Here is a 21,238-nt window from a genome sequence, read left to right on the forward strand (position 1 = left end):
CGCTTTGAAACTTGGAGGTGGCACTATACTTTTTAGCTGCTCTGTAAAAGCTTTTACGAAAATAAATAAATAATATTAATAATAAAGATAGAGAAGAAGCTCTTAGAACAACTTCATATTACAAACATATTACAGCAATCCAGCCTGCCTCAGTCTAGTGTTCAGCAGATGTTTTCAACTACAGGTCCCATCAGCCCCAGCCAGCATGGTAAGGAAAGATGGGACTTGGAGTCCAACAGTATCTAGAGGGACCAAGTTTTGAAATGCTGCTGTAAGCTAACTAGGTAAAGGTAAAGGGACCCCTGACCATTAGGTCCAGTTGTGGCCGACTCTGGGGTTGCGGCGCTCATCTCGCTTTATTGGCCGAGGGAGCCAGCGTACAGCTTCCGGGTCATGTGGACAGCATGACTAAGCCGCTTCTGACGAACCAGAGCAGCGCATGGAAACGCCGTTTACCTTCCCGCTGGAGCGGTACCTATTTATCTACTTGTGCTTTGAGGTGCTTTCGAATTGCTAGGTTGGCAGGATCAGGGACCGAGGAACGGGAGCTCACCCCGTTGCGGGGATTTGAACCACCGAACTTCTGATCGGCAAGTCCTAGGCTCTGTGGTTTAACCCACAGCGCAAGTAATCCCCTCCCAAATATCCATCCCCTCCTCATCTCTCAGGTAGGTTTTGCCCCTTCCCACTCCTCACAAAAGGGGACATTTTGATCAACCCTGTTTCAGTAATGTTGTCAAATGCTAAACACTCATTGACGATCAGCTCTTGGAAATAAAATATCATTGGATATCAAATAGAGAATATTCATTTGGCCAGAAGGCAGTGGGAGAAAGTTAGAGGTCTGGAATACATAAATGAAAATTACAGCAGGGACTAAATATATTTTAGCTCTGCAATTCTGCTATATGAATTAATTGTTAAAATAGCCTTTGCAACTCAAAGGTTTAGGCTTAATTGCTCCCTTCTTTAGAGGACTAGCCATTTTTTGATCATTAACGGGTGTACCTCTGACAAACACATCCATGGCTGACTGTGGAGGTTAGGTGGCTCCAAACCCTGATGGCTATATTCTACCTTCACTGTTGGAGGCAGTAGTTTCTGAATACCATTTCCTGGGAATTATGAATGGGGAAAGTTGCTGTTGCACTCAGGGCCTGCTTGTTGTCTGATTGGCAACTGTGAGAATGGGATGTTGAACTAGAGTGGTCATTGGCCTGATCCAGCAGGTGGTTACTGTTATTGTTGTTGTTGTTGTTTTGTTTTGTTTTGTTTTAATTTATTGCCTGCTCTTCACCCTCAACATCCCAGGGTGGATGACATCAATTCAAAATACAACTTTTAAAAAATACTCCCTTATGTGCCATCTATTGTACCCTATTATTGTTTTCTTGTGGCTTAGAATTGCATGGTTGAACCAGATATCAAATTTATCCTCGGGAACAGAGCGCTGGCAGCATCACCACCTGGGGTTTGGGTGAAGCTATTCCTTAACAAGCAAAGATTAACTCCCTGCCTAAAGCAGAGGCACCTTAATCTATTTCTGCTGCTTTAAATATAGTGGCAATATTAAAAATGAAAGGGGCTGTTGGTTGCATTGCTAATGGTATAGACTGGGTCACATGGTGTTTGCTGAATGGAGTATGGGCATCCATTTATTTCGTGGAGCAGGTCCTCAGAATTCTGGCACAACAAGTGAAGATCTATTGTAGGAAGAAGCCAAATGACTTCTTATTTTCCATGTATGCATTTTGTTACAGCCTTTGGTCATAATCATCTACAAATCCTGTTGAACACACCTTGCAGGTTTTGACTTTAGGTGACCTCTTGTTTCTAGTGAAGAGTCCTGTATAAAAATAGCCTTCCCTCTGCTCCTGTTGCCCATTGATGTGATTTGGCCATTGCGTACTTCAAGGTCCTTGTAGCACTGCAACTGAGCGTGATCTTCATTCCTGTGTGAAATCACACATTGCATTTAAGAGTGTCACTTGTCTTCAACTAGGACAGCTTGTAATGTTCCATGTCGGAGGCACGTTTGGTTATAGCTGTAATATTAAAAAGAAGACAAAGAAATGAAGTACCAATCCCTCTTTGAAAAGATAGGAAGGAAAAGAGGGACTATATATATTCTCCTGGTGCAGCACTGTTTATTTGGGAATCGTAGCCAATAGAGTGGTTCTTCTCCAGCAAAAAAACCCAAATGCATGGTTTACAAAAGCAGCAACAGTGGCTAAACACATAGTGTGGCAAAATCAGAAAGGAAAGTGCATACCCAGCTTTAGGCACAGGGAGTTCATGGACCTGGTGAAGGCTGGCCCTTCCATTGGGCAAAATGAGGCAGCTGCCTCAGGTGGCAGATGCTGAGGGATAGTAGTCAGGTGTTGGAATATGAAGCCACTTCTGGAAACAAGTTTAGCACTCATTTCTGTGTTATCAACAAATGGATTTTTCCCCCCTGGAATCAAGTAACAAGCAAATAAACTTGTGCTATATTTTTAAAAATAATTTTTATTAATGATTTTCTTAGTTTACAAAAGTACGTGCCACTTTTTCAGGTTGTGTTTTCTACAGATCAGTTACATTCGTTGTGAGACGTTAGTGTTGCATACAGTCTAAGGTTGGGAAGGGAAGAGAAGAGGGGGTTGCATGGCGTGTGGTATATTTCTGAAGTCATGCTTTTATGTCATGTGGAGGCTCAAACAAAATTTGCAAATCAGCAGTGAGGGAAACATCAGGAAAATGGGATAAATTGCCATGTGAATACATCCCAGCTAAGTTTGTGGTTAAGGTTAGGGATTCCTCCCCAACTGCTACCCACAATTATGTGGGGTGCTTTGAATACTTTCTTCTAGCCTAGGAACATCTAGCCTGGCATGATCACATGACCATGCAATGTTGCTACCCTTAAGAAGAGCTCTGCTGGATCACACCAAAAACCCTTCCTAGTCCAGTTTCCTATTGTCAAAGTGATGTCCCAAGTGAAGCCCACAAGCATTCTCCCTATCTGTGATTCCTAGCAACTTATATTCAGAGGGTTACTGCCTCCAGAATGCATATACACCCCTCCATCTTTTTTGGAGTCACACTTGCTTTGGCCCCAACTCCCATTATGAAGGTTCAGCAGAGTTCTACTTCTGCATCACTTTTCTGGCAGGGGATGAGGGCATCAAGTTGACCTCTGGAGATAAGGAGACCACTGTGCCCAACACTGCCACTAGGTCGTGTAAGGACTGGAGCCTGGACCCCCACAGGCACCTGCTCCTGAGGAGCCAGAAGTTGCCCCTTGCACATCACCAGTCCAGCCGCGCACCCCAGGAATGCGGCTATAGAATGGATGCTTGTCAACATCCATAGTGCTTTGCTATTATTCTCTTTAACGGCTGCTCTCTGAAGCTGTATAGTCTGCAAGGTGAGAAGTGAAGCTGACAAGGGAATTTGAATATTTCAGTTAGGGTTGAGGGAGAAATTTGATTCAGTTTGCACATCAGGGTGGACCAAACCTAATTTACACCCTCCAAAAATGATGCACAGCCATCCTTCAAAATGTGCAGGTTTCTGAATTTTGCAAGGCAGTTATCCAGTAATGTGCATACACTAGGGTCAAGTTCGCATTTTAAAAAGGCATACCTTTGTGAAAATAACATTAAATTCTGGGGAAATTGCTTGCAAATATGAGTACATTAGGAAAAATTGCACGGAAGAAATTCACACTAAAATGATTGTGAATTTTATATTTCACAGACTGATGTGAAGAACTGAACTTAAGATTAGGGGGTGGGGTGGGGAGAAACTGTAAGACATCGCCAGATCCACCCACCCCTTATACTAGCCTGTGTTCACCATTCTCCCTCTCTTACACACTTTTAAAGAAAAAAAATCAAACTCTTGTGACCATGGACCACCTGTTTTTTAGGGTGCAAATGAGAAGGTGCTTGGCAGGGAAATCATTCTGGAAGATGAGCACAAAGAAAAAAATGTTGGGAGGAGCGACAAGCAGCTCTGGACCCCAATGTGTGGGCATGGGCTTATGGGGGATGGGTGTTAATAGTTTTCCTCAGGGGAGAGCTAGAAGACTGCGAGTGACTTGGAAGCAGCTGAATCTCCCTAGCGAGTAGGGAGGAAGGTTGGGCAGGATTGGTTTGCAGGACTTTGGCCAAGTGACAGTGTCGTGGTTATGTTTTGTGCGTTAAACAACTACTCTCCTGGGCCTTTGAGACCTGGACAAGCTATGGAAAGATTAAAAAAATAATCTTCATGTACTTCATTCTCACTGCAACATCACATATCCAGGAGGTTCCCTCCCCTCTCTCTTTGAGCTGTTCTGATTCTTAGCTGCATAACTCAGAAACAGAAGCAAGGAGTTAAATTTCAGCAGGCGAGAGAAGCAGGAGGTGAGTGCTGTGCTTCACTAGTTTACTGCGGCTCCTTTCATGCACTCTCTCTCTCACACACATGTAGTTTGTGGTGTCACTGCTAAAGAACTGCAGACAGACACTTAGCAGTCTGGATGTGAGCTGGATGCAAAGATTCCTCACCCAAGACCTCCTGCGGGCAGTATGTAAATATACCTGCCTGCTGGTCACACACTAGAACCTTATTCCCCTCCCTTCACTTCTTCCCTCCTCCTCCTCCCCCCTCCTCCCCACCACAGTCAGCTACTAGAACTGAAAAAAGACCCGACAAAAGCGGCAGTAGCAAAACAGTGAAAAGACCTGAGCCGTTGCCACTATTGCCTCTGAGCTCCGGTGGAAGTTTATTGTCGGTGTGGCTGGAAAAAACCCTCGCTGCCTACGATGCTGGCTTCGATCTGGTATGCGAAGAAGCTGGGACGCAGGTTTGTCCATAACGCCAGGAAAGCAAAGGCAGAGAAGGTATGTTGCTACCAAAGGGAAGGAGCCTCTCTGCTGGTACCCGCGGGTCTCTCGGTGTCCTGTGCTGTGTCTGATTGTGCCAGTCGAAACACGACCTGCTGAACAGTGTAATGTGATTAATTCAAGGAACGCACTGCGACTCCTGTGTTTATTTATTTCTTCACCCATGTCATCCTCTCCTTCCCTGGCTGGTCTCGTTTAAATCCTCAGCAGGTGATTTCTTTTGAAAGTCTTTTGTAGGACCTTTTTTCTTTTTGGACAAAATAATCCGCTGTGCATCTGGCCTTTGTATGTGTTGACACTCAGGGGTGGTGGGGATGGGGGGGGGAGAGTATGCTGCTAAACTTGTGGCAGTTCTACACTATAAGGCACAAATGCATCCGGTGCTTCTTTAAAAAGTGACTATTTTTCTTCCTTTGCATGATTTATCAGAGGATATATGCCCTTGTTTTGATGCCACATGTGCATGGAGTGAATGGAGAGCCTTGTGTCTGACACTTGAATTTCTCAATACTTGTTGCAGTAATGTAGTGCAGTTGTGATACACCTCTTTAAAGGGCTAGTAGCTAGGATTACCAAACCGAACAAAACCCACAAGCCACCCCTTTGACCTTACTTGCCTAATTTATCTAACATGCACTGTTATATTATTTATACTTCACCTCTGCCGCTTGTCCAGCACCCTCCCGTACCAGAATGTGTGATGCCTTTGTGTTAAATGATACATTTTTCAGCAATCAACCTTAGTGGTGGGGTTTTGTTTCAGATCTGTCCCTTAAGGACAGCACTTAGTGATTTCAAATTTATGGTCCTGACAACGGGCAGGAAAAAGAGGAATGAAGATTGTTTTCGATTTTGGAGGGAGGAGAGGAGATGGCCATGGGCTCTGCAGAGTTCTACGGTATCGGCTAAATGACATGATCCTTTTTCCCAGAGTGGGATGGTTGATGTTCTGAAGAACTCTTAAGCCTTGGGTTAAGGAGGTGGGGGAGAGAGCCAGAAGTATAAAGGTTTATTGTGAGCACCTTCGCTGCTGAGATATGTCAACTCCCAGGGTTTCTATGGTCTTTGATGTATCAAAAGAATTTGTCCGGTTATTTCTTTGGTATTCCTTTTGTGTTGGGCAACCTGATAGCCAGACCCTGCACACAATTGCTCATTCACCTGGCCGGAATAAATTTTCCATGATCCAGAGCAACCATAGAAGGTGATTTATGAGGAATGTGAGTCCAAGGTATGGTGGCATCTTTGAGTTTTTGCTAGTGAAGAATTGTATAGTGCGAGAGATTTATTCTTCTTCATTTTTTAAAATGTTGCATGCTGATGGGTCCTCCTTCACTACCGCCATGGACAGAGCAGGATTATTTCTAAAATTGTGTTTGCTGGTTTATAGTGTGATACCACTACCTGAACCACTACAGCAATGCACACAGGAGAGTAAGTCTTATGAAGTCAGACCAGCAGTTCAATTGCCCCAGTGTGCTGTCTCTAAAAATGGCAAGTAGCCAGGGTGCACTTAAGCTATTAAAAAGTGCCTTACTGGATCACACCCAAATGCTATCTTGCCCATTTCTAGCAGTAGCCAGCCAGATACCCTTAAAGCCCACAGCAGGGACGTGAAGGAAACAGTCCCTCCCACCATTCTGTGACTATGCCCAGCACCTGGAAGCTCCATCATGGCTGGTAGCCCCATTGATACATACATCCTTAATGAATGAATTGAGGAAGGGCCACAGCTCCGTGGCAGCACATCTGCTTTTCATGCAGAAGGTGCAAGGTTCAATCCCTAGCATATCCAGGTAGGGCTATGAATGTTTAAGTTTGAAATGCTGTCATTCAGCATAGACGATATTAAGCTAGATTCAGGTAGGTAGCCGTGTTGGTCTGACGCAGTTGGGTGGGGGTGTTAAAAAAATTAAAATTAAAAAATTGTACCACCTTAGAGACAAACTAAGTTTGTTCTAGGCATGCACACTTCTTCAGATACGAAGCTAGGCAGACCCAAGGTCTGATTTAAGCATCTTCCCATGTTCCTGTGAATGGTCCAATCCCCTTTTTGAAAGAAAGTAATGAGAAGCAACACTTCCTCTCCTTATTCCTGGGTCTGTTGACAACTACTTTTACTGAATGACCCAGAGTTCGTGTGTGTGTGTGTGTGTGTGTGTGTGTGTGTGAGAGAGAGAGAGAGAGAGAGAGAGAGAGAATATTATTCTTCCTATTCATTCCTCCCACCCCATTCAGAATTTTGTAAACGTCTTGCCCTCCCTAGAGCAGTGGGCATTGATAACATACCTTTTATGTTGTTCCCAGCTCCAGGCATTCTGAAGCAGACAGATGCCTCAAGTATAATGATGCACCTCCTTGGCAAATAGCCATTGATATTCTCTCCCTGCCACTCCCACACACAAACATTGCATGAAGCACTTTCTTTGTGCACTCTGCTTTGCAGCCCTTGTTCCATTTACCACTTCTCCTTCTCCCTTTTCTTTCTTTTCTTTCAAACAGAAATGCTTCTGCTTGTTTTGGAAGCCAGCTTACATGACAGTGTGCATGCACAGAAGAGAGAAGGCAATGAAAAGAGGCTAATAAGGGGGGGAGAGAGAGAGAGAGACACATCAACAATCTCCATCACTTTTGAAAGAAAGGCCCTTTCTCCATCTATCTCCCAAATGGGAATCTATCTGAGACTGACAGCCACATTCCATGCCCTTCTGATATTAGCCATGCGAAACTGAACAAACTTGTGTTGTGTGATTTTGCTTTTTATTTTTTTGCAGCAAGTTCATAGAATTCTAGTGAGCAAATCTAATAAAAAGAGACATTTCCCTTGTGGTCTAGCAACATGTGATATGAAAACGTTTTTTGAAATTGCATCCCTGTGAAATGAACGTCTTTTCTACCACCACCAACACATCTCTCCACTTTTTAAGATGTCATTGATGCTTATATATGTATCCCCCCCCCCCGTCCTATGAGATCTCCCGGAACAAATATTGGAGTTTGCAGCGTTCAGGATGTAGTCGGAAAGGTACAGGCAAGTAAAAGAAATGAGCAATAATATAAAGATCCTTTTCTCCCCTGGCAATTGAGAGACTAGCAGATTTATAAAGAGGATTAGACAAATCAGTGGAGGATAAGGCTATCAACAGCTACTCATCTGGGGTAAGAGGCATATTTCTGAATACCAGTTGCTGGAAACCACAGGAGGGGAAAGTGCTTTTGCATCCATGTCCTACTTGGCGCTGTGGGTTAAACCACAGAGCCTAGGACTTGCTGATCAGAAGGTCGGCGGTTCGAATCCCCATGACGGGGTGAGCTCCTGTTGCCCGGTCCCTGCTCCTGCCAACCTAGCAGTTCAAAAGCATGTCAAAGTGCAAGTAGATAAATAGGTACTGCTCCAGTGGGAAGGTAAATGGCATTTCCATGCGCTGCTCTGGTTCACCAGAAGCGGCTTAGTCATGACCCAGAAGCTGTACGGCGGCTCCCTCGGCCAATAAAGCGAGATGAGCGCCGCAACCCCAGAGTTGGCCACGACTGGACCTAATGGTCAGGGGCCCCTTTACCTTTACCTTTACCTACTTTGTGGGCTTCCCATAAGCATCTGATTGGCACTGTGAGAACTGCATGCTGGACTATATGGGGCATTGGCCTGATCCAGCAGAGCTGCTCTTACATTTGCTGGATCAGACCAAGGATCCATTCATCAGGTAGCTTCTTAGGCACTTATCATGGCATGAGCTTACGCTACACTGGAACTGGTCTGTTGGTCTCTCAACTCTTCATTCTCCTTTATTATTGTTGTTATTATTATTATAGATCATTTACTTCCTGCCCCTTTCCCAATGTGTCCTGGAGTTTGAAATCCATTATTTTTTTTCTGGGAGATCTTATATGCTGCATGGAAACCAACAATGTCTAAATGTTGGAGAGGGGTACAGTGGTACCTTGGGTTCAGAACTTAATTCATTCTGGAGGTCCATTCTTAACCTGAAACTGTTCTTAATCTGAGGTACCACTTTAGCTAATGGGGCCTCCCGCTGCCGCCATGCGATTTCTGTTCCCATCCTGAAGCAAAGTTCTTAACCCGAGGTACTATTTCTGGGTTAGCGGAGTCTGTAACCTGAAGCGTTTGTAACCTGAAGCATCTGTAACCCGAGGTACCACTGTATTGAGGATTGGGGGGGGGGGTTCATTTTCTAGAGTGACACTTTCAAGTATGGTTTAATATTTTCCTCTACTAAACTGCTAGGAAAATGTCTGTTCTTAGATGTGGTCGTAAGAATTCTGTGAACTACTGCAGCAGGAGCAGAGATTATTAGCGTGGGACATGCATTGCATGCAGAAGATTCAACCCCTGGCATCTTCAGTTAAGGATTAGGCAGTAGGAAAGATCTCTCTGTCTGAGCCCCTGCTAGTCAACATGGTAATAATCCTATAGAGCAGCTTCCTATGTTCCTAAGTCATTGCATATATCATGTAACACAGTGGTGGGGAACATTTTTCACCCTGGAGGCTGCAATCCCTTCGGACAGACTTTTGAGGGCCACATAGCCATAGTGGGCCAAGTTGGAGGGAAAAGTGAGCAGAGCAACACATGCTAATTTTGCTTTTGTAGAATAGAAGAAGAGTTTGGCTTTGATATCCTTCTTTATCACTACCTGAAGGAGTCTCAAAGCAGCTAACATTCTCCTTTCCCTTCCTCCCCCACAACAAACACTCTGTGAGGTGAGTGGGGCTGAGAGACTTCAGAGAAGTGTGACTGGCCCAAGGTCACCCAGCAGCTGCATGTGGAGGAGCGGAGATGCGAACCCGGTTCACCAGATTACGAGTCCACCGCTCTTAACCATTACACCACACTGTTGTTTCTACATGCACTCAACATGCCCCTCTGTCTCTTCCATTCAAACAAACGAGCAAGAGCCATCACCACAGTTCCAAGGACCACATCCCAGGTAGGCAAAAGTGCTTGAGGTGTGAAAGAGGGTCAGTGAGGAGTGTGGCCTGGAGAAAGTTTTGAGGGCCACACAGGGAAGCTTAGAGGGTCACATTTCAACCCACCCCTGTTATGAAACAAGTGCATTCAATTTCTGTGGCAAATGGAGAACATGGCATGTGGCAATCAAGAGAACCAGGGGATTGGTTAGAAGCATAAGTAGTCTCAAAGAGCCATCGCCTCTCAATATGAAACCAGAGGGTGGGGGGTGAAGGTCCATACAGCTGCTGCTCATAATACAAAGCTCTAAAAAAAATATCTCTCTCGCACTCACTCTATCATCTATCTAGCTTAAGGTTGACATTTGGCGGCTGCTGTAGTGAAGACCTATAAATAAATAATAGATGATAGATGATAGATAGATAGATAGATAGATAGATAGATAGATAGATAGATGATAGACAGTTGAGCTTATTAGTCACTTGTCACCCAAACAGTCTCCAAGCAACTTACATTGGGGGGGGAATACGCATATAAAACATTAATATTCTATACAATTTATTGAAAACAGCAACAAAGCAGCCCCCAGCCCTCATAAAATTGATAGAAAACATTTGGCAGCATGCTCACACCAAGGAACAGAACAATACTCTCATCCATTAATCATCAGACAGAACGAAAAAAAATCAACATCGGCACCCACTCCAGCCCAGAAATCATTCGCATCAACCCTGTGATTATTATTTTTTTAATCTTCCTGCATAACCCAGAAATCCAGAGTCAGTGCCAGCTGCTGCATAACATTGGGGAGTGTGTCCTCTGAGGACAGCTCTCCTCCTCTTCTAGGGAGCACATCAACAACTGCAGAGCAGGGAAATAGGGCAAAAGGTCGAGCACCCCCATTGTATCCATGTTGCCCCTTTGTGCTCGTACTGTAGTGGGTGCTGCAAAAACAGGATGTGCCCGGGATGTATTAAGATAACAGCTGCTCAGAATGATCTTGATGCTTAGAAGTGGGCTGATAATAAAAGAGAACTCAATGAGGACAGCCTCTAACTCAGAGGAAAGAAGGCCCAGGCACAGTAATATACAGAGGGAAATTGGTTAATATACCTTGACTAAAGAGCCCCTGATGAGTTGTAATGGATAACAAAACTGAACATGACTCAGCTGTGTGTGCTGTGACTTAAAAGGCCTAAACCTCTTCAGGATGTACTAAGAAAAGCCTATTATCACAGCCCTGGGGCCTATCATTCTGTCCCCCCGCCCTTCCCCAGGCTCTCTTATTAAATTGCTGTGTCCACTTGTGTGTCGGCTAGATGGATTTTGAAGAAAGATGCTGACAAAACTGAAAGGAAATGGGGGTGGACAAGACGGATGAGGAATGATCCAAAATACAATTCCTCCAAGGAAAGGCTTCGGGGGAAGAGGCGGGGGGAAAGTCACAACCCTGTGCCCATTTTCTTTGGAGTAAGTGCTACTGAAAGCAATAAGACTTCTAATTTGATGCATCTACGCTTGTGCTGGACCATAAAGAAGGCTGATCACCAAAGAATTGATTCTTTTGAAGTACGGTGCTGGAGGAGACTCTTGAGAGTCCCATGGACTGCAAGAAGATCAAACCTCTCCATTCCTAAGGAAATCAGCGCTGAGTGCTCACTGGAAGGACAGATCCTGAAGCTGAGGCTCCAGTACTTTGGCCACCTCATGAGAAGAGAAGACTCCCTGGAAAAGACCCTGATGTTGGGAAAGATGGAGGGCACAAGGAGAAGGGGACGACAGAGGGCAAGATGGTTGGACAGTGTTCTTGAAGCTACCAGCATGAGTTTGACCAAACTGCGGTAGGCAGTGGAAGATGGGAGTGCCTGGTGTGCTCTGGTCCATGGGGCCAGAGATAGCATATCTCTGAATTCCACTGTGTGGTGAACAGCAGCAGGCAAGGGCTTTTGACATCATGCCCTGCTTCTGGACTTCCTGAAGGCATCTGATTGGCCTCTCTGAGGAGCAGGATGCTGGGCAAGATAGACCTTTGGTGAGATCCATCAGGGTTATTCTCTGGCTCGACCAGCATTGGTGGCACAGAATTAGAGAGATCAAGTGAAACGTTATTTCTTTATGGCATCTCCCATTTGCAAGCTTTTGTCCATAGAAGTTTAGAGAATGCTTTGATGGCATCTGATGGTTTTTACAATGGCACAGCTCAACAGCTCTCATTCTAGGCAGTGTCAGGATAGAAAACTTTTTTTGGGGGGGGGGCATTCACTCTGACCTCCTGAAGGATATGTTTTCATCTTGTCCTTCCTTCAAAGAGCTTAGGAAAGCATTTTATGTTGACACAACAACCCTGTGAGGTAGATTTGGCTCAGAAAGGCGATTGGTCTACAGTCATCTGGTAGACTTCAAGGCCAAGAAGATATCTCAACCCACATTTTCTGAGCATTCCAGCACACTCTGTTTCCCTACGCTGGTTCTCCTTTACTTTCAAGTCCCTGAAATCCAGACACACTTTGACTGCCAATAAAGTACTTTAGGAAACAACCAAGGTGGCTGCATCTCCATATCCAGTCTAAAGCTCTGTATAAAAGTATATATATAACCACAAACGGCAGTTCTGGTGGACAATGGCAGGATTTACTGTAATCAGATAACAGTGGTAGATTTAACAGTCTGTAAAGTGAGTAAAAGCACTCCTTTATTTCATGGCACTATCAGGACATGGAATTAAATGGGATTATTTGAACAGAATAGCAACACAGTCTTAATCATGTCTGCTCAAATGTAAGTCATTTTGAATTCAAGGAGACTTGTGACACCTGACTGTGTTTCTGAAAGTATACTATGTCACCAAAACATCACATACTATCTTATGCCCTGTGTATGCAATAACCAGCAATAATAGGAACAGTAGAAATCTTAACAACATTTTCTGTGTTGAAGATGCACAGAATACCTTGTTCCTTTAATATTTCTGTATAGGAAACCAATATTATGTTACTGATGGAGACTTAAGGCTGAGAGCAAGTGCTTAGCTTAAGCCCACCTTATGAGTTCATGGTAAAGAATAATAATAATAGTAATAATAATAATAATTTATACCCCGGCCATTTGGCTGGGTTTCCCCAGCCACTCTGGGTGGCTCCCAACAGAATAATAATAATAATAATAATAATAATAATAATAATAATAATAATTAAAAAGCGGTAAAACATCAAACATTAAAAACTTCCCTAAACAGTGCTGCCTTGTTTATTTCCTTGTTGGACTTCCTGATTCAACTCAGTTTCATTGCCACTGTAATGGCAATGTTTTGAAATTCTTTGATTCTAAAGGTCTTGCAGTCCTGAAAAACCTTAAGTTCTGCCCAGAGGAAGTTAGTTGCAATCTACTACCTACCCAGTGAAATCGGTAGGATTTCAGTGTATCACCGAATGCTAAAATATCATAGGCTCGAATGATATTTGGGCTTTTAAAATTTTGATTAAAAGGCAAGTGAGAGGGGACATGCTAGAGGTATATAAAGACTATATATGACATGGGGAAAGTAAACATGCGTTGTCTGTCTCTCTCATAATACTGGAGCCTAGGTCATTTGATGAAGCTGAATGATGGAAGCTTCAGAACAGGAAAAAACATCTTGACAACCTGTCATTGGAAGTAGCACAAGCACCCGGCCATTGATAGTCTTCACCTCCATTAATCTATGTAATCCTTTTTTAAAAAATCCTCCAAATTGGGGGCCATCTCTACATCTTGCGAGAGTAAATTCCATACTTTAACGATGTACTGTGTGAAGAAGTGTCTTTTTTTCGTTTGCCTGGAATCTTCCCATCGTTAAGCTTAATTAGATGGTCCTGTGTTCTAGTGTTATTTGGTCTACCTAGGATTCCCACCACCCCAACCCCAGGAACCTCCATGTTGCTGCCATGTGATGACTCGCTACCCATGTGATGACTCAGGGTAGGTGGTGATGGCTGGGGGGACTCAAGTTTCAGCAAGCCAGGTGCAACCATGGACAATTGCAATGCCTCCTTCTCTTCCAGGTAGCTCCTGTAACCTTTCCTCCGCAGTCCTAACTTCTTTTTTTAAAGATATTGTTCACATTTTAAACAAAGTGAAGCACCAGAAAAGCAGCATGGCATTTGGAAAACAACTTCCACACCAATGCTTCCATTAATTGCTAGTTTGGGAGCCCCTGCTGTGAACTGAATGGAGCTAGTTTGGATTTCTTGCTAATGAATAGCCTGCTTTTATTACCACTGATCAAGGGGGGGGGGGAGGTATAGAAAAGTTAAGGATCTTGGCTAGCTTTCTCTGTTTTGGATCGTATTGAAATGTTTTTTTAAAAAAAACACCCAAACATTAGCAGGTTCAAAACACTCAACAGTCTGCTGTGTTCCAATACAGAGATTGATTTTCTCTGCCTGCATTTAATATATCATTCTGCTACCTCTGCAACGCTCTTAGGAATGCATTTAATTCAAATATTACCCAGTGCTTTATAGACCCTCTCAGCCACCCATTTTGTCTGTTTCTGCACTTCAGAAGTGCATTAGGAAATGGTGCACCTGACGAGCTAGAATAATTGCCTTTGGCATCCGTCATTCAGTTGGTGACATTCATGTTCTATGTGTAATAAAGCAGAGCGTAATTCTTGTTTGCTTCTGCGAACCAGCGTGGTGTCATTTATTTATTTTTTGTTGGGACATTTGGGTGTGAATTTACGGATGGAGGAGAAATTGATTTGGTCCGCATTTTGAAGTGAACTGGTGTAATTTACTGGCCCTAGAATTATATATAGGCTGGAATGCAGATTTCAACCAGCTTTGTGTCCCTCCTCTGAATTTTGCAATGTAGTTTCGGTTCCAAAATGTGCACAGGAATGCATATTTTAGAGGGGGAAAGGTGCTGGGAAGCATATTTTAAAGGAAGAACGTGTATAAAATTGGTGTGGTTAGTACACGTTGTCCACTTGTGATTTCCAGCAACTGCTATTTGGATTCATGCTGCCACTGACAGTGGAGATAGAACATAGCCATTGTGGCTAGTAGCCACTGACAGCTTTAGACTCATAGAATTGTAGAGTTGGAAGGGACCCTGAGGGTCGTCTAGTCCAACCCCCTGCAATGCAGGAATCTCAGCTATAGCATCCATGACAGATGGCCACCCAACCTCTGCTTAAAAACCTCCAAGGAAGGAGAGTCCACAACCTCCAGAGGGAGACTGTTCTAGAGGTGGGGAAGTCATGGAAAGCAACGAAGAAAGCAGAAGGAGGGGTGGAAGTGTTGTGGCTACATGGGCTGACATTCTCAGAGCTCAGCTTGTGCTGCACTCATGAGCAGAAACTTACAGAGTGAACCACCGCCACCACCCGGCTGTAAGGATGGGTTAATCTATCCATTTCGGTTTCTCTCAGTTTCTCATCTCTCCCACCACCACCACCCCCATCCCTTAAACTTGGTTCTCAACCTTTTCACATCAGTTTGCACTTGGAAAAGGAAAAGAAAGCCCATCAATATTTTAATTTCCCACCTTTTTGCATATATTTTCCATACAATTTTGTATGCAATTTTGCCCAATCTTTGCAAAACAGTTTTAAAATATATTTTGAATGCTATGCTATTTTCACTAATATATGCATTTCCCTGCACACTTTACATATATATATATATATATATATATATATATATATATGCGCGCACATACCTTGGCTAAAGAGCTGCATTGCAAAATTTGGAGAAATGCACATTTCAGAGGAAATGGCTGGTTTGCATATGGTGGTTTGCATATTGCTTTGGAAAGTGCAACTCAGTTTCCTTATTTTATGACATGAAGATTGGCTGATGTTTCCTTCCCCTCCTTAGTGATGTTTTCTGCTGATATAAACTGGCCAATGTTTTAAAATGATAGTTATTTGTTAATACTACTTCCTAGGGATTTGGGATCTGTTTTGCTCTTTTTCTTTTCTTTCCCTGAAGTGTATTTCACCTTGAGCGGACTGTGTCCCAGAAGGCAGCTTATACATAGTTTTATTCATAAGTCCTGCACCTTTATATTTGCATGCCCCCACCTGTCAGAGCTGACAAAAGGGTTTGACAACTCCTCACCTGTGAATAAACAAATAAAAGTAATGAGACAGCAATATGCAGGGTGCTATGAGGGTAATTGCAAAGGGCGGTGGATGGGAAGCCACAAAGCATTTTAGAAAATGCTGTAGATACCTGAACATTAGTAGTATTTAGGGTCCCTCAAAAATGTGTGTAGATATGAATTTGATCAAATATATTGCTATCAACGGCCTTTAGTGTGGTATTAAAAGCACCCGGGAAAGCATTCTGGCTCCAGCTAGTCCATACATCTATTAGGTGTATGGATTGCCTTCAAGTTCTCTTAGACCAAAGCGTTTCTACCACCTTCTGTCAGGATAAAAAAGGGTTCAGTCTTGAGTGGGACGTAAACATTAATTTGCAGGCAGAACTGCTGGCAGTCGAGAACCGTACTGTAAACCATGGCTGCACAAAGAACTCTGAAGGTGTCTAGATGTTTTTCATATTGTAGTGCTTGGCAGGTGAGGATAGCTGACCACGCACTTTCCTCAGTGAAGAATTTGGCCTTCCTTGCCTCAATTGTGACTGCGCTGGGCTTCCGAAACCATTTCATCAGGAAGATTTGAGGGACTTTTTAGGCAGGTGACACGGAAAAGTTAAAAACACACACACAAAAACAACACTCTTACAACCTTCGTGTAGGGCAAAAAGCAGGATACATCTGCACTCCCTCAGTTTTTTCCTTTCATTGTTATAATTGGGAAATAATAATTTTGATAGGCATTAATCAACCATAGGGACGCGGGTGGCGCTGTGGGTAAAACCTCAGCGCCTAGGGCTTGCCGATCGCATGGTCGGCGGTTCGAATCCCCGCAGCGGGGTGCGCTCCCGTCTTTCGGTCCCAGCTCCTGCCCACCTAGCAGTTCGAAAGCACTCTTAAGTGCAAGTAGATAAATAGGGACCGCTTTATAGCGGGAAGGTAAACGGCGTTTCTGTGTGCTGCGCTGGTGCTGGCTCGCCAGATGCAGCTTCGTCATGCTGGCCACGTGACCCGGAAGTGTCTCCGGACAGCGCTGGCCCCCGGCCTCTTAAGTGAGATGGGTGCACAACCCTAGAGTCGGACACGACTGGCCCGTACGGGCAGGGGTACCTTTACCTTTTTAATCAACCACAAAGAGCATAGGTTTGTGTGAGTATCCTGCATATAGACACACTATGTTTTAGACCAAAGCTTAAGGAAATACCAGGCCACCAAAGAGAACATGTTTGACTGCAGGGTTATTAAAGAGCACTCATTTCTACATATTTTGATGTACACTTTGCCTTTGTAAAGGTTATTAGAGTGCTATTTTACATATTGTGAGGGAATTTTTTTTACTTCTCTACCTTAACTCATTTTTTTTAAACACTGCTAAGGATACGTTAACACTTTGAGTTTTTGTCAGGGCCTGTCAGGGCTCGTAGAGTGTGAGGCAAAGGCAGGGGACCTGGAGAGTGACCCTCAAAAAAGACCAGTGATTTATGGTGTGTGACACCACCCGCAAGTCAGGAGTTAGGAGAAGAAGGGGAGTCAGGGCAGTCTGAGACTGCTGTCTCCTAGGACCAGGAGGGGCGTGAAGTGGGAAGAGCAGCAGCGCCTTCCATGCAGGAGTAGTCTCAGATTGCGGGCACACAGCCTGTCAAGGGAAGGGTATATAAGCCAGCAGAGCGGTGGGCTTTCCCTGTTGCTGCAGCTGTGCCATAGGACCCAGACCTATACCAAGAGGCTTTAATCACGTGCGCATCTGGAGCATCGTGGAAGCTGCTGCAAGTATTCCTCTTGCCAATAAAGAATTACCATATTTTTGCTCCATAAGACACACTTTTTTCTTCCTGCAAAGTAAGGGAAAATGTCTGTGCATCTTATGGAGCGAATGTGTGGTCCCTGGAGCTGAATTGCCCAGGGGCTAAAAGTAGATCATGCTTTTTTTTTTTTTTTTTTTTGAAAGAGGGAAGTGGGTGTTGAAACAAAGCCGCTGATCAGCAAGTGATCGGGAGGGAGATAAGGGACGTTAGCGGTAAAGGAGGCTGCCTAGGAGGGGGTAGGTAAAAGCCCATGGATCCTCAGGATTTTTGCATTGGGTCACCCCAAATTCACCATCAGATCACATAGCATGTCCATGGCTACAGCCTATACCAAAAACACACACGCATCCACTGATGCATGGGGCCACAATGGCGCAAAAACATGGTTACAAAGCACGGATCCACATGGATTCTCAGGATTTTTGCATTGGGCTACCCCAAACTCGCCGTCAAATCACATGTCTGTGGCCACAGCATGAACCACAAAATTCATACATCCACTGTTTCATTCAGAATATTTTCTTCTTTTTTCTCCTCTAAAAACTAGGTGCGTCAGGTGTGTCTTATGGAGCAAAAAAATATGGTAACTGTCAGACATGTTCTTCCCTTAACTGGTATGGGCTGTGACAGTTTCTGTGGCTTTTTTCGGCAGACCTTCCTTTTTAATTTTAATTTTTTTGTGCACGGGCAGCTTGGGGTCAGGCATAGGTGTGGGCAGCTGGTGGTGGATAATGGAGGGTGGGGTGGAGCTTAACAACTTTTTGGATGATTGTCAAAAAAAATCTCAACAACTTTTTGTGTCTGGAGTTTTACCTCTTGAAATATGGCAACCCTACTACTGTGTGATTACTTTGTTCGTAGGTGGGTGGAAGCAGTCAATGGGAAAGACCTTTGCTTGAGATGCTAAGCCCGAGCTGCTACCAGCCAGAGCAAACTTTACTGGGTTCTATGGACAAACAAAATGACCTGGTACAACACAACTTCCTACATTCCTCTTTGGCCGCCAGACCCTATACAAGCATTTTTGGCTTTTTGTGGAAAATCCACCTGAGGAGGATCTTCAAAACGTACTTTGATTTTATCCATTTATGCTTTAGACCAGCCTTTGAGAAGGGGGTGAATGAGAAAGTGGTGACTCAGGGAGAAGGGATGAGTCCACTCAATTTTTCGCTCAGACCACACCTGCCAATGGCTTTGACTTTAAGCACATTTGACATGTGGCCCCTGACAAAACACCCCTGATGGGAATCTAGACCTCAGCATTAAAAATAAAAAGGTTGTGCAACCCAGTCTTTTAACGGGACACATGGAGGAGTTAAACCAAAGCTGTAACGTAGCAGTGTGTCGTGAACAGCGTCTTGGCACCATAGGGGGAAACTGGATGGATGGATGGATGGAGAGGTGGAAGCTGTTTATTACATTTCCACATGTTTTTATCATCCGCTGGCACAAAGAGATCCATAAAGCAGGGTTCTACTTAGGTGGCTGCTGCTGCTGCTGCTGCCGCCGCCGCCCAGGATACAATTAAGTCTTTTGCCATTAAGGAGGAGGTTTAATTTCAACAGAGCACCTTCAGCTTTGCCACATTTAGTAATTAAATATTTAGTTGTGTATTAAATTAGGCATGCCGCGCAATCATTGGGAAAGGGCTCTTCATTTTCCGCAGCATAAATGTTTTACAAGGCACTGTATTGCTTCTGGTAAATTAATAATGAATATTTTTTTTTTGGAGTTTAAACTGATTATTAAAATCTGGAGGAAAATTAATTTAGGGACGCAAAGTCAACATCTAGAGTGGGCGATCTCAATTTGTTGTGGCATCGGGAAAGTGCTAGTTATCAGCTAATTGGAACGGCAGTGGAGAAATTAAAAACTGAAGCAATTTGGTGTATGGCTTGGGGCTGATTTCCATATTCATGTTGATCCTCCCCCTCCACACCCACTTTTGCAGACCCAGCATAGCCCAGAATGTCTGAATTGGGGGCTTCATTGTGTGGGAAGATACAGGTCAAGACCTTTCCAACTTTCCTGCCCCCCAAACAAGCCTTCGCACAAACCAAGTCATACATTTCCTAACTTATCTCCCTGCTTTAGAGTGCTTGCAAGTGAAGGTTGGGAACATATTGCTTCTCACTGCACCACAAAGTGCATACTCTTATATGTATGCATTTATTTATGAATTGCTTCTCTGCTTAGAAACGCCCAAGGCAATGTCTAAGAAATAACAAACACAAGGCATTTAAACAATTAAAGATACATTATGGGGTCCCATGCTGAGTGTGGAACTCACTATTACAAGAGAGACCAGATTGATGCCCCAAAACAGTAGCCTTCTGTGGAAGAAAATTGAACCTTTATGCTGTGATTAGGGTAAGGGTCTGTCCAAGGCAGACCCTTTATTAAAATTCAAAATCATCAATTCTTCAGCGATCAGCCTTCTTTATGGTCCAGCTCTCACTTCCATACATCACTACTAGGAAAACCATAGCTTTAACTATACAAACCTTTGTCAGCAAGGTGTCTCTGCTTTTTAAGATGCTGTCTAGGTTTGCCATTGCTTTTCTCCCAAGAAGCAGGCGTCTTTTAATTTCATGACTACTGTCACCATCTTCAGTGATCATGGAGCCCAAGAAAGTAAAACCATTGGCCTAAATCATACCAGATTCCTATAGTTAAGTTTTCCCTGTAACAGATGGAACATGGGAATAGTGCCATTTTCACCGAGGTATAAAAGAACCCAGGTTATTGAGAGAGGTGTAAACTACTTGTGCTCAGAAGCACAAGTAGCTCCATGCTTGAAAATCTTTTTTCCCCCCCGGTATCGAGTCCCAGTATTATATTAAGTTTTCCTCCTATTTCTGTCTTTGACAAAGGTTTTCTCATTGCGAGATATAACACAGGTGTGTGGTGGGAGGAATCAATGTGTGCGTTCTAAGCCTAGAGGTGCAAGGTGCTTTTGTAGTCTCTGCTATTACTAATTAAAACGGGGGGGGGGGGTCTGAATCCCTTATGAACACAGTGGGCCCAATTCCAAGCACTCATACCAACAACTGAAAATTTGATACATATAAATAAGAATCCTCTGCTCTCTTGAAATAGGTCATATCTGCTGCAGAGAAGGATGATTATTTTAATTGGCATAATTAACTTTTCTTGTGATTATCTTCACAGCTTTAGAACGCATGTGACTCCTCTTCCCTCCTCCATGCACGCACACAATATAACTGTTTCGCTCAGAGAGCCAAATGTGCTGCGTCAAATAATGAAGATGGCTTTGGAAGGGCTTAACTGTACATTACTGCAAACTAACCTGCCATAGTCTTCTGTCTGCAGGATGGTTAGGAGAATAAGGAGTATCCATAATTGAATAGAAGGTAATGGAATTAACTTCTGTCTCCTGAACATTGTTTTCATTAAGCACAGTAATAAGCATATTTATAAAGCAGTGCCGGCTTGAGGGAAAATATCTGTTAATATGAAAAATCCTTTGTAATTAAATTTGTATATAAATTATTGAACAAGCTTAGTGAATTTCACGCAGGATC

General features: G+C 43.7%; 1 protein-coding gene across 6 annotated transcripts in view; it reads left to right on the plus strand.

Moving 5' to 3' along the window:
* The window catches only part of DLG2 (discs large MAGUK scaffold protein 2), a 904,765-nt gene that overhangs the window by 511,797 nt on the left and 371,730 nt on the right, over positions 1-21,238 (plus strand). Inside the window, exon 1 of one of the 6 annotated variants that reach the window (XM_083499679.1) lies at positions 4,458-4,871. The exons of the other annotated variants lie outside the window; for them this stretch is intronic. Coding sequence (XP_083355805.1) covers positions 4,794-4,871 — 78 coding nt within the window. The 5' untranslated portion in view covers positions 4,458-4,793. Of the gene's footprint in view, positions 1-4,457; positions 4,872-21,238 lie in introns of those variants that run through there. 6 annotated transcript variants of the gene reach the window in all.

Source organism: Podarcis liolepis (genome assembly GCF_965112155.1).
Source record: "Podarcis liolepis genome assembly, chromosome: 4".
Taxonomy (NCBI): Eukaryota; Metazoa; Chordata; class Lepidosauria; order Squamata; family Lacertidae; genus Podarcis; species Podarcis liolepis.